Source organism: Mus caroli, chromosome 1, assembly GCF_900094665.2.
Source record: "Mus caroli chromosome 1, CAROLI_EIJ_v1.1, whole genome shotgun sequence".
NCBI lineage: Eukaryota > Metazoa > Chordata > Mammalia > Rodentia > Muridae > Mus > Mus caroli.
This window is the reverse complement of record NC_034570.1, coordinates 145,864,049-145,877,998: the sequence shown is the minus strand read 5'-3', so window position 1 is coordinate 145,877,998 and position 13,950 is coordinate 145,864,049. Positions and strand designations below refer to the sequence as shown.

At 45.3% G+C, this 13,950-nt stretch overlaps 1 protein-coding gene across 1 annotated transcript in view; it reads right to left on the bottom strand.

Moving 5' to 3' along the window:
* Stx6 (syntaxin 6) overlaps positions 1-11,457 on the bottom strand; it is a 48,222-nt gene extending 36,765 nt beyond the window's left edge. The window contains exon 1 of the mRNA XM_021156063.2: positions 11,233-11,457. Within this exon, the coding sequence (XP_021011722.1) occupies positions 11,233-11,267 (35 nt within the window). The 5' untranslated portion in view covers positions 11,268-11,457. The remainder of the gene's footprint in view (positions 1-11,232) is intronic.
* Positions 11,458-13,950: the final 2,493 nt, after the last annotated feature.

Sequence of the window (13,950 nt, the reverse complement as noted above, 5' to 3'; positions counted from 1 at the left end):
CCTCCACTAATCGGACTGCCAAATTTCACCGGTTTGCCCTGGGATATTATAGAAAATTATTTGTATGATTGATGAAAAAAAAACCCCCCGTGGAAAAAAAAAAAAAAAAAAAGAAATGAATGTACCTTCTCAGAAAACAGGAAAAGCCAGCTAAGCTTTCCAAACAAGACTCTTTTACTGTCTTTAGACAACAGTCGATAGCAACAAGACTAAGCTTTGGAAGCTGGCTCAACACTAATTCATTGGTATTGACTGTAAAGCCTCCTCCACGCGACTTTCCAATCTGTCATGGCGTAGTAAAAGACTCACCATCCCAAACAATCTAGGTTGGGAGGGCTACATTTCCTAATGTTACCCCTCCATAAAACATCACAAAGTTTTTTTTAACTTATATTTAATTAACTTTGCCAAATATATGCCTGCAATGGTGGTACATGCTTTTAATCCCAGCCCGGAGAAGACAGAGGCTAGTAGATGTGTGCGTTTGAGGCCAGCCTGATCTATTGAGATCCTGCCTCAAAAGAAAAAAAAAAAAAATGAGTTTGCCAAATATAGAAGTAAATGAGGACTATCTCAGCTAACAGCGAGTGTCAACTTTGGATAGGGTTTAAGTGTGTCTTAAGGGTTCATGCATGCTGGTGGTTTGGCCTCAGCATAGCAGTTTTGAAAGCTTTAAGAGGCAGGTCCTAGCAGAAGGTGAGTAGATCTTTGGCAGTTCTTGTGGTAGTTTTCAGGTAGTTCCTGAAAAGAGAAGCTACTACAAAAGACAAAGCTTGACCCCTCTTCCTTGCCTTCTGGCTTACTGCCTCCATGGCAAATGTCCCTCTCATAAGTGACTGCATCAAGGTGTGATACAGCTCAGGGCCTTTCTCTATAGGACCCAGTCTTGGACTCTCCATGAGCTGAGTAAATCTCTTCTCTTTGTAAGTATCCAGCCTTGTTACTGCATTAGATCAACAGAGAAGACTTTGTTTCTTAGTAGCTGCTATGTGCCTGTGTTAACAAGCTGTGGGACTGCAGTTCCAACTTCCCTTTGGGTTCTGCCTTTCTTCTCTGACGATGCAGACAAACTGAGTTGGCATCTGTTCCTGTGCTTGTGCAACAACTACTCCCCAACTTGTTGTAAAACAGTGTTTGCAGTGCTCACAGACTCTGTGGATGAGTGATCAGACACAACAGGGATGACCTGTCCCAGGTCCACACTGTTCCAGGTCTGAGCTGAAGAACGTTAAGAACACGGGCTCTCCAGTCACTTCTCCAGGGCTCTCTGGGATATATCCCCATCCCTCTGGGGAAGTGAATTCAGTGTGGCTGACTTCCTACCCAGTCAGATGATGCATCCTAAGTGAGTGTCCTAAGAGAAGATGACGCAGGAGAGAACTGTGATAGTTGAGGGACCTTAGGGGTCAAAGGTCACCAATTCATTCTGCTCATCAAGACAGTGACACAAGTCTACACAGGTGTGACACAAAGGAACACACACTTCTGACTGACAGAAATGAGTGCCTACTTCCCCAACACCAAGATATAAGATACAATTTGCTAAACACATGAAACTCAAGAAGAATGAAGACCAAAGTGTGGACACTTTGCCCCTTCTTAGAATTGGGAACAAAACACCCATGGAAGGAGTTACAGAGACAAAGTTTGGAGCTGAGACAAAAGGATGGACCATCTAGAGACTTCCATATCTGGGGATCCATCCCATAATCAGCTTCCAAACGCTGACACCATTGCATACACTAGCAAGATTTTGCTGAACGGACCCAGATATAGCTGTCTCTTGTGAGGCTCTGCTGAGGCCTAGCAAACACAGAAGTGGAGGCTCACAGTCAGCTATTGGAGCTAGAGAAAGTACCCAAGGAGCTAAAGGGATCTGCAATCCTATAGGTGGAACAACAATATGAACTAACCAGTACCCCCCTGGAGCTCGTGTCTCTAGCTGCATATGAATCAGAAAATGGCCTAGTCGGCCATCAGTGGAAAGAGAGGCCCATTGGTCGTGCAAACTTTATATGCCTCAGTACAGGGGAACGACAGGGCCAAGAAGTGGGAGTGGGTGGGTGGGGGAGTGGGTAGGGGAGCGTGTGGGGAACTTTTGGGAGAGCATTGGAAATGTAAATGAAATAAATACCCAATTAAAAAAAAAAAAGCAAATGAAACAGCGCCTACACTGGGGCAGCCTGTGTCTAGGGCAGCACCCATCCTGTAAGTCTCCTTACGGAGAAGCTTCTGGTTTGAAAACATACAACATACATAACATACATAAAGTCAGATAAGTTTCTGAATCAGAGCTGCAACCTCAAAGACCCAGGCTGCAAGCTATACAAGCCTCAGCAACCACTTTCCTCAGCCACCTCCCACGCTCCTCAAGCTGGCTCCTGCCTGCACCCTACACTCCACTCCACTGCCAACTTCGGGGGAGAAAAGCTCTTGCCACACACACCTTTTGCATTTAAGGGAAAATCAAAACACTCTTCACTTAGCTCTACTATCAACCAAATTCAGGGGAGAAAAGGGCTCTTCTTAACTACCAACAGTGTGTGTGTGTGTGTGTGTGTGTGTGTGTGTGTATCTATCTATCTGCCTAAGTCACTGTCATACATTCATTACTTGTGCATTACTATGACCAAATTAGAGAGAACAAGAAAGGAAAGACTCGGCTGGGCGTGGTGACGCATGCCTTTAATCCCAGCACTCGGGAGGCAGAGGCAGGTGGATTTCTGAGTTCAAGGCCAGCCTGGTCTACGAAGTGAGTTCCAGGACAGCCAGGGCTACACAGAGAAACCCTGTCTCAACACCCCCCCCCAAAAAAAAAGAAAAGAAAAGAAAGGAAAGACTGATTTCTCCCTTAGGGTTTCAGAAGGGTTCAATCCATGCTTGGGCAGAACATGGTGTCAGTGGGAGAGTGTGGAAGAGGGGAGGTGCTCATTCATGGCAGGCAATAGCAGAGAGAGTGAGACAGGAAGGGCCAGGGCCAGGATACCCCCAGGGACAGACAGATGGGCAGACAGACACACAGACATACATACAGACAGGTAGGCAGGCAGGCACGCGAGCACACGCACACACACACACACACACACACACACACACACAGCGACTTCTTCCACAGCACCAGCAGCTGCCCCCTTCACACCCAAGGCACAGCACGCTGCTCCCACAATGCCCCGTGCTAGTCCTCACAGCACTGACCCTGCAGGCCAGGTCAGCTCAGGAGTGAGTCTGACTTGACCTGACTGTCAATACACCTGACTCAAGACACTTGTTTTCTTGGCATGGCTCTTGTTCCTGTGACCTGTGCTTTCTAGTGTACACTGACTTTCTCCCTCCCACTTGATCCCGTATTCATTCCTCAGAGTCGTCTTACAACTTTTGGGTACTCACCAGCATTCAGGGGTTCAGAGCACCTCTTTAAAGTTGCTCAGTCTCCAACTGTCTTTCCAACCCCAGCCCCTTATCCAGGGCTACCCCTTATCCGGGGTTACCCCTTCCTCATTGACCGCCTCCGGGACATTACTATTGCTAAAACCAAAGATTGTAGCATCTCTTACAAGAAAAGCAGGCATTCAAACAAGCAAGCAAAGGCAGACTAAAAAGAAAGCCTGCCTCCTCCTCTAACTCCTACCGAAGCCAACAGTACCACCACTTTCCAAGCTTGAAGACTTAACCTAGGTGTGAGTCACTGCCTCCTCCTTCACTTCTTAACCTGCACAGCCTCCACTAAGTCAACCACTGAGATTTTAGATCTCAAGGAAGTTCCAGGATAACTCAGCCTTCACCCACCCAACAGCTAAAGAGATCCAGAGCTCAGACATTTTGGCTGCTTGCCTCAAGTTTATTTGACCTTGAAGATGAAAAGTATTCTACCACCAAGACCTATTTAATCTCAGCTCTGAAAGCTTCCAGACAAATCTACTTTCCTTATAGATCTATAATGTCTGTGTTTAAGGCCTTGAAAACGTGATTTTGGAGGTTGGAAAGATGGCTCAGAGGTTAGGGCACTGGCTGTTCTTCGAAAGGTCCCGAGTTCAATTCCCGGCAACTACATGATGGTTATGAAACCATCTATAATGAGGCCTGGTGCCCTCTTCTGGTGTGTAGTCATATGTGCAGATGGAACACTAAACAAATAAATAAATTTTTAAAAAATGATTTTAAATTAGTGAACGGTAACTTCTCTTAAAAAACAACAACAAACAAAAACAAAAACCACAAAACCACCTACTGGTGGCTGGAGAGATGGCTCAGAAGTTAAGAGCACTTGTTCTCGCAGAGAAACTGGGTTCGATCCCCAGTATCTACATGGTGACTCACAACTGTACATTAGTCTAGTTATAAAGGATCTGATTGCTCTCTTCTGACTTCCATGGGAACCAAACATTCATGGGAGCACAACACTTATATACATAAAATAAAATAAGTTAGTCTTAGTCTCTCCCCTCAAGTTTCCTTGACTCAATGAGGGAGAATAGCAAAAACAAACAATAGCAAAAAAAAACCAAAAAACAAAAACACCTCCTAAGCAAGATACGGTTCGTGTGTGCATGTGATCCCAGCCCTTGGGAGGCAGAGGTCAGAGGACTGCCATGTTTCTGAGGTCAGCCTGGGCTGCATATTGGATTCCAGGCCATCTTGAGTAATATGGTGAAACTCTATCTCAAAACCAACCACGCAAACAACCAAGCAAAGGTCCGAAAGATGGATGGCTCAGTCAGTGATGACGCTGCCTTCCTGTGAATATGGTGGAAGAAGAGAACTCCCACAATCTGTCTTCCAAACATTCAGTGTGCTGTGCCCCACCATGTGTACAAAGTAAATACAGATTTAATTTAGAAAATTAAGTACAAAAAACCCATAGGATTATGGCCTTAGTGGTATAGTCTTCTTAGTTGACCTAAGTACACCTGTGACATCTCACAGTTGACAACAATGTTCTAAGAAGGCAGCTCTTAGATTGTAGCCCAAACACCAAGCAACATGTAACTGTAGTGACACATCCCAATACGCTAAATTTTATGGTTTTCTTGATGTCTTGTTTCAGTAGAGACTGCAAATTCAAAGAAGCTAATTCTGAAAGCTTGTGTAACACGGGGGAGGGAGGGCTAAAGAACCAAAAACTGACTGAATTAACTCATCAAATCCTGAGTGAGCTCCTATCCTGCATTTTCACATCCAACAAATTAGTATTGAATCTATGCATCAGCAAAGGATTAATAAAACAGGCTTCTTAAAGTACCCAGGCACATCCTAGGGACAGTCTGGCAAACTCATGAAAAGCTTTGTTGTGCATGTGCGCTGAATCAGCTATTATGCTACAGGAACACAGTCCATGAAAACAACCTAAAGCAGCAACAGGCCTGGGGTAAGTAGGCTTCAGAGTGAAAAACTACAGATGTAAGTTACTTAGAAACTGCTTTTGCTGAAGACAAAACCAAAACCAAAACCACTAACGGTTCTTCTGGGTCTACAAGGGACAATAGGCCTCCTGTACAGGACAGACTACCCAAGGCTGAAAACAGTCATCTGCACCCTAGAGCAGATCAGCTAGCAGGAACTAGATTAGTCCTCTCCTGCAATGTTAAAGACAGTCATTACCAGATGGGAGGCAGAGCAGACCACCTTTGCAGGACCGTCTGCTGATCTTTGCACACTTAAAACAGTATTTCACAAAGGCCTTCTTTTTAATTTCCTTCACACAGACACAGCCAGCACCGTTACCAAACCACTATTCCTAAATCCCTAATTTCCCTTCCTTCCCTGTTTCCAAAGTCTCTAAAGTCATCAAGATGGGGTATTCCTTGGGTCAACATGATTTGACTATGTTCTACCTGGACTCAGTGAAATTAGGTTGTTTAAATGTGGAGCCTGCAGCTGTTGGCTGTGCAACCCCTCAGCTCCTTCTCTTTGAAATGAAACAAAATTTCCCATTATCTGGTCTGTCTTTTCAAGGTGACAATTCATATAAAGTGTTCCTGGCTTAGGAGATGTAGCTTTTAAATACTAGCTGTTCTGTCGCAACAAACTTTCTACTCCATTTGTCTGCATACATCCTTAATTTTTAAACACACAGCACCCCCTCACCTCGCCAGGGGCCTGTGCTGATGGTGTCACCTTCTATGAAGCAGTCTACCACCACCACCAATAAAGACTGTGTGCTAGAATTTATGCTGTGCATTTAAGATACTAGACCGTAAATGCAGAAAAAAAGGTCACAGTTAATAAGATGGGACGAGGAAGCAGCACAATATAGAATGAGAGGCACCAGGGAAGCCTTCCTGAGGCAGTGGAGTGCTCACAGTGGCTCATGGAAGCTCAACGTGTGAACAGGCAGAAGTAAGAGCCTAGTGTAGCAGGCACAGACTGGACTGAACGCTGGAGCACTGAACCAAAAGGGAGCACAGTGAGTGCGGTGCTCCACCAGGTGGTGTTCTGGAGATGGCTAACGAGGCAGGGGGTAACCCTGGATAAGGGGGTAGCCCTGGATAAGGGGCTGGGGTTGGAAAGACAGTTGGAGACTGAGCAACTTTAAAGAGGTGCTCTGAACCCCTGAATGCTGGTGAGTACCCAAAAGTTGTAAGAGGACTCTGAGGAATGAATACGGGATCAAGTGGGAGAGAGAAAGTCAGTGTACACTAGAAAGCACAGGTCACAGGAACAAGAGCCATGCCAAGAAAACAAGTGTCTTGAGTCAGGTGTATTGACAGTCAGGTCAAGTCAGACTCACTCCTGAGCTGACCTGGCCTGCAGGGTCAGTGCTGTGAGGACTAGCCCGGGGCATTGTGGGAGCAGCATGCTGTGCCTTGGGTGTGAAGGGGGCAGCTGCTGGTGCTGTGGAAGAAGTCGCTGTGTGTGTGTGTGTGTGTGTGTGTGTGTGCGCGCGCGTGTGCTCGCGTGCCTGCCTGCCTACCTGTCTGTATGTATGTCTGTGTGTCTGTCTGCCCATCTGTCTGTCCCTGGGGGTATCCTGGCCCTGGCCCTTCCTGTCTCACTCTCTCTGCTATTGCCTGCCATGAATGAGCACCTCCCCTCTTCCACACTCTCCCACTGACACCATGTTCTGCCCAAGCATGGATTGAACCCTTCTGAAACCCTAAGGGAGAGATCAGTCTTTCCTCTTTATTCTCTCTAGTAATTTGGTCATAGTATGTAGAAGTAACGAATGTTATGACAGTGAGTTAGGGTCAAAAATGTATAAAACTGTTGGTAATTAAAAACAGATTTTTTTCTTTTTCTTTTTTTTTTAAAGATTTAATTATTTATTATATTATGTAAGTACACTGTAGCTGTCTTCAGACACTCCAGAAGAGGGCGCCAGATCTCGTTACGGATGGTTGTGAGCCACCATGTGGTTGCTGGGATTTGAACTCTGGACCTTCGGAAGAGCAGTCGGGTGCTCTTACCCACTGAGCCATCTCACCAGCCCCAGATTTTTTTCTAAATTCAGCTGAATTCAGGTTGGCAGTAACATCATCAAGGAGTGTTTTGGTTTTGCATTGTGATTCTGCAGCAGGGAGCCATTAACTGACACTAAGTCGGCTACACCTGTTTAGACCTTGAAGGGCCATACTGTGCTGTCAATACTAAATTTACATGTAACTATTCAGGTACAACTAAGGACTTTGAAAGCATTGTCACTGAGTAACTAGTATTTAATTAATTTAAAAACTAATATGCAATTTGTTTGCCAAAAAAAGTGGTATTCATGTTTGGAGCAAGTAGGGCATGTGAATTATTTCTTCTTCTTCTTCTTCTTCTTCTTCTTCTTCTTCTTCTTCTTCTTCTTCTTCTTCTTCTTCTCCTCCTCCTCCTCCTCCTCCTCCTCCTCCTCTCCCTCCTCCTCTTCTTCTTCTTCTTCTTCCTCCTCTTCTTCTTTGAGGTAGGATCTCATGTAGCTCACTCAGGCTAACCTCAAATTCATTATGAGGCTAGCTAGCTTCTGAACATCTGTTCCTTCTGCCTCTGACTCCCGGGTGCTGGTATTACAAATGTACCCTATCACCCCAGATTCTCAATATATCTTTTGGACTGTAAGTTTAATGAATTCTAAATATAGGACAATATATTCAAAGTTTTAACATCCAAATTGAAATGAGATAGAAGTTTAAAATAACAAATTTTGAAAACTTTATACAAATAATGTTTAATTGCATGTTGAAGCCAAGTGCATGCCTATAATGTCAACACTCAGGAGGCTGAGGAATGAATACCAAGTTTAAGGCTACCCTGCACTACACTGCAAATACCAAGCCAGCAAGTTCTACACAACAAGAACCTAGCTCAAAAACAAAACAGACAAATGAACAGCAAAACCACAGCAGTAGTAATATTTTCAAATCTACTAACAGATGTTAAATTATTTTTACTTCTTTTTTAATGTAAGTAGTAGAAAATGTAAAACGATGCATGCTCATAATTCTAGCAATCAAAGGGCAGAGGCACGCTCAGAAGATCAAGGCTGGATTGGAATACAAGAGACTTGGCCACCAAAATACAAAAAGTAAGAACAAAAAGAGAAGAAAGTGGAACTTGCTTTATATTTCTCTGCTCAACAGAAATTGGTTGGTTGGTTTGGTTTTTTTGTTTGTTTGGTTGGTTGGTTGGTTTTTTGGTTTTGGTTTTTGCATGTTTGGTTAGTTGGTTTGTTTTGAGACAAGGTTTCTCCATGTAGTTCTGGCTGTCCTGGAGCATTTTGTAGACCAGGTTGGCTTCAAATTCAAGAGATCTGCCTACCTCTGCCTCTGGAGTGATGGGATTAAAGACCTGTGTCACCACCTCCCGCTTCCACTGGGTAGTTTTAAGCAAACACATCAAAAGACAGAAGAGCTAGGCAGTGGTGGTGCACACCTTTAATCCCAGCACTCGGGAGGTAGAGGCAGGCAGATTTCTGAGTTCGAGGACAGCCTGGTCTACAGAGTGAGTTCCAGGACAGCCAGGGCTACACAGAGAAACCCTGTCTCGAAAAACAAAAACAAACCAAAAAAAAAGATAGAAGAAATAAAATGGAAGCAGGAAGCAAGTCTCTTTTCTAAATCCCTAGACAGGAGAGAGAGGTCTAAATTGTCTGAATTCTGCTACCTTCAAAACATCCCCGTTCCAATAGCTTTTCCCACCATAACAATTCCTAAGGCACTGCCTTTTCTCTGAACACCTGAGATGCTCATCATCTGTAGGATGCACTGCTACACTTACTGATCACCTATTATGTCTACTTAATTCTGATGTGATTTATTCCACTGATTACACTAGAAGCACATTGTTTCAGAGTCATATTTGAGAGATCTTTACTTTTTCTACACTTTGATGCACTTTCAATAATCTTGTTTTTGAAACTTTGGAGTGTGTGTGTGTGTGTGTGTGTGTGTGTGTGTGTAAATTCCTGCATGTGGGTTCTGGGGATCAAATTCAGGTCATCAGGCTTGGCTGCATGAGCCCTTATCTACCAAGATATCTCAGTGGCCCTCAATACTGTTAATAAAATGATGTTCATGGATATGCTATCACACATCTGGAGACACTGATGTGGCTGGCTTGTCTTTTCTACTGCAACACTGACAAAGGACAGTGTTCTAATAGAGTAGTAATACCTAGTCAGCAAGCAAGTGCTAGTAGACTTGCAGGGGTAAATACCAAAATGGCTGAGCAATAAAGAACTTTCCAATGTTTCCCTCAAAGGCGAACAGAGAAATCCGCTGGTTATCTCTGCTATCTACTCACTGCCAGAGATAACCTTTGCAACCTGAATGTTAAAAACTTCAGTTCTGGAGCTGGTGAGATGGCTCAGCAGACAAAGGTGCCTGCGGCCAAGCCTGAGACTTGAGTTAGATCCCTGAGACCCACGCAGTGAAAGATGAGAAGTTCCTGCAAGTTGTCCTCTGATTTCCACATGTATGCCACAACATTCACTTACCACTCCACAAAATAAGACAAAAACCCAAGAAAACTCTTCCATTCAAGGGAAAAGTATACAACTCTAACTCTAAATTTAAAAACACAAACAACTAAAACCTAAATCAATTCCATAATAAAGAACACAATTTCCAGGTAGGCAGATTTTACTGTTAAATATATACCTTCCTATTCCCCGTCTAAATTAAAGCAAGGCAAAAGAAAAACCCTTTTAAGGAAACGTAGACACATCTTAACCAAGCTGGTCTTTAATCCCAGCACTCAGGAAGCAGACAGAGGCAGGCAAATCTCAGTGAGTTCAAGGGAGTTACACAGAGAAACCCTGTCTCAAAAAAAAAAAAAAAAAGCAGTCATAATATATTTGACTGTGCATTGACTGTACACACCAAGGATAATAAAGTATCTCATTTTAAGTTTCCCAGGACTCTTAAATACAAAAACAAACACCCACACAACTGGTCAGCTTTTACCACTATACAAATAAGATGCAAGTAGCAACTAGTTAAAAGCAAAGAACACTTCGCAGTCAGTAGAACTTACTCTGTCTTAACTTCGCAGTTCTCAGATTTTTGACATTTCTCTGACATTCAAAGCATAAAACTGACACATTATTAGAAATAAGTTGCGACATCATAATTGCGCTTTCTTGCATTTGTGTAATGGCTACAAAGTTGATACAACAAAGTGCAATTGATGTTTTCATCTCCCAACAGATAAACAAAGATGGAATCAGGACAGTTCTGTCGCAAAAAGAGGGCAGTAGGCTTCTAAAAAGGCAGAACGTGAAGTGAGGGAAACCTGTCAAACACCCAGGTCGAAATCAAGGAGTTCAATAGAAACACTCATTTCCTTCGACACGGTGGGAAAATCCCGGTGGCTCACAAGAAACCCTCGGAAAGTTTAGTTTGGCTGATTGCATATTGTTTTCCTTCCAACATCAGCACCCGGCCTGGAGGACTTCTCCTCCCCCGGGAAAGCGCGCGTCCTCCCGCACCGGGCTCCCGCACCCGCTGGACACTACCGGGCAAGCCGCGGGGTGGCCGTCCCGAGCTAGCTCCACGACTCCACAATGGAGCTCGCCCCCGCGCACGCCCACTCCAAGAGGGCCATTTCCCTTTTCCTGCCCAGATGCTGTCGGCCGGCTCCGGCGCGTCGCTCCCCACCTGCGGCGCGCGACCCCGAGGAAGTGGCGGTGCGGGCCGATAGTGGGACCCCAGGGGCCTGGCCCCGAACGACGCGCGGTGTCCCAGCACAGAGGCTGTGCCGCCCTGCCTCGATTTCCCTCCCCTCTCTCTGAGGCGGGAGTCCTCGGCCCACACTCACCCCTTCACTACAAAGAAGGGGTCCTCCATGGACATGGCGCCCGGCCCGGCAGCCCGAGCCCTCCCTGAGGTCTACCGTGGCCAGCGCCTCGGCCGGGACGACCCGGAGCAGCTGTGCGCGCAGACCCGGGTGCCCGTCGACCGTCGGTCCAGCAGTCGGTCAGCGCCGCGGGTCGAATCCCACTCCAAGCCGGCCCCCACGGCAGCCTCCTCCCCCGGCACCTCCGGCGTCTGGCCCCGCCCCCAGGACCTTCGCCACTACCAATCATGGACGCGTACCGCAGCCTCACTTCCGCACTCAGACTCACGTGACCCAGATCGCCCAGGCACTGCGCCGGAGAGGGGCGGAGCCTAGCTTGCGTCACTAGGCCTGAGGGGCGGGGCTCTGGATAGTGGGGGCGGTCTTCTGCTGCCTGGAGAAGGCAATGAGGATTTTAAGAAAGCTGTTGCTCTGTCTGATTTGCATAGACCTTTTCCCTTTTCCCTACATTTAATACTTGCTTTTAACGCCCTGTGATTTACATGCCCATCTAATCATCGTCTTGCACTAAAGGATTCTCAAATGATCTGATTATGGTTAGGTCTTAGGTCATGCAGTGTGTAAAGGCTGTATAAACATCCTCAATCAATACTCTTTCGGAGGACGATCTTACTGTTTCTAATATGTTAGAGACTTCATTCTTTCCTGTACAGGGTCACACAACCCCAGACACACAGATCCACAGATCCCGGACATTTGTACTTCATTCTGAAAGCAAAGAAGGAGCCAGACGGAATCACTTCCTTTCAACTATGATTGCAAAACATCCAGAGCATTTTATGTGGCACAATTAGACACACTGTGCATAACTTCTTGGATGAGGACTGTGACCTTTGATTATTGATCATCACTGAGCAGTGACTGAGCATTGGGCAGGATTCTAAGTTATCTCACTGTCACAGTGAGGTAATTCCTATTATTTATCATCTTCATTTTATGAATGAGCTTGGACTCTGGGAGGTTAAATGACTTAGTCAAATTCTCTAGTCTCCTTGGAGCTTGCATCAAACAAATTCCCTTTGAACCTGCAGTCACCCATTCAATTCCTCATCTTTAAGATGTAAGGTGGTGGTGGCACACACCATTAAGACCCACACTCAAGGGGCAGAGGCAGATGGATCTCTATGAGTCTGAGGCCAGTATGGTCTAATGAGCTAGTTCTAGGACAGCCTGGGTGTGTGTGGGTGGAGTAGGGGGAATGTTATGTGAACTCTGAGGCCCCAATGCCGTCAGGGACCCCTGGAGGAAGCTGTTGTTTAGAGGACAGCAAGAGGACATGATAGAAGAAGGGAGGAGAAGAGAAGTGAGAAGCAGAAGTCAAAGACGCCAGGCTTCTCTGAACTCCTGAAGGAGTGATGGGTGGCAGGTGTCAGGAAGGGGAGCTGCCGGGAGAGTTGCAGGCTTTGGCTACCTACCTACTGAAATGCAAAGATAAAATGTTCATTGACAATGGCCTGTAAGTGGCAGGGCAGATGAGCCTGATCCTTGAAGGTCAAACCTCAGCTCTGCTAGTCCCAGAAGCCGTGTCAAGCCAGGTTCTTAATTGTTGACTGTCCTGTCTCTGGATGGATACCATAGTAACATCTTTCTCCTACAGTGTACAAAGTATGGACAAAATCCAGCACACCTGAGCTTCTTTCCTCTGCTCAGGGCACTAAGGACTCAGAGATGAATACTCTTGTCCCCAAGGAGCTCCCAGGCCTGTGGAGAAGAGTATTCAATTCCAGATAATGAGAGGGCACAGGTAACTGGAGAAATGCACAGCCTAGATAACAGAGCTGAGATACCAGCGTATTTTGTGGGTGTGTTGGGGCTGGGATGGGAGGCTCCTAAACAGTGACTAAAGGCAGGAGGGGTCAGTGATGTAGACAAGTAGGGCAGCCTCTCAGGCCAGAAAAGAGAGCTGGGGTAGAGGGGTCAGTAGCAGCAGGGAGATACAGCCCAACACTGTGGCTACCAGTCATTCCTTTGGGTGTTACAGACCTCCACTGGTGCATGGCCACAATCTTGCCTATACCACAAATTTTCAGGATAAACTATGGTGAAGTCAAGTTAGCACATTTACTAAGTATGTAGAGAGCGAGTTGTATAGGAAAGGGGCAGGCACAACCTCAAGACATGAGTGTGGGCTCTTCCACGGAGAGTCACTTAGATGTCTATGTGAATGATTTTGCAGCTTTTAGAAGTTTGAACTTCTCTAAGGATGTAAAGTACAAGGTTTAAAGATTATGCAAAATCTAAATTAAGATTTAAAAGTTAAGTAGGTGCATGAATTTGTTAGCCTTTTAAAAGGACTTTTTTTTGTAGTAAATGAAGTTATAATGTGCTTTTATGACATACATTATTTAGATTAGAGATGAAGGATCTAGAGAGATGGCTCAGTGGTTAAGAGCATTCACTGCTGGTACTAAGGATAGGAGTTCAGATTTCAGTACCTATGTTGGACAGCTCACAACCACCAGTTAAATCCAGCTCCAAAGAATCTAACTCCCTTTTCTGGCCTTCACTACATTCATGCATGTGTGCATGCACGCGCGCGCGCGCACACACACAAGTGTAAAATTTAAATTAACAAGATTAAAATTAATAGACTAGTTCATTTACTGTTTTTAAGATCAACCTTGAGATGTTTTTTAAGAAAACACATTATCTCTGTAGGCAATTTCTCTTTATCGTTTG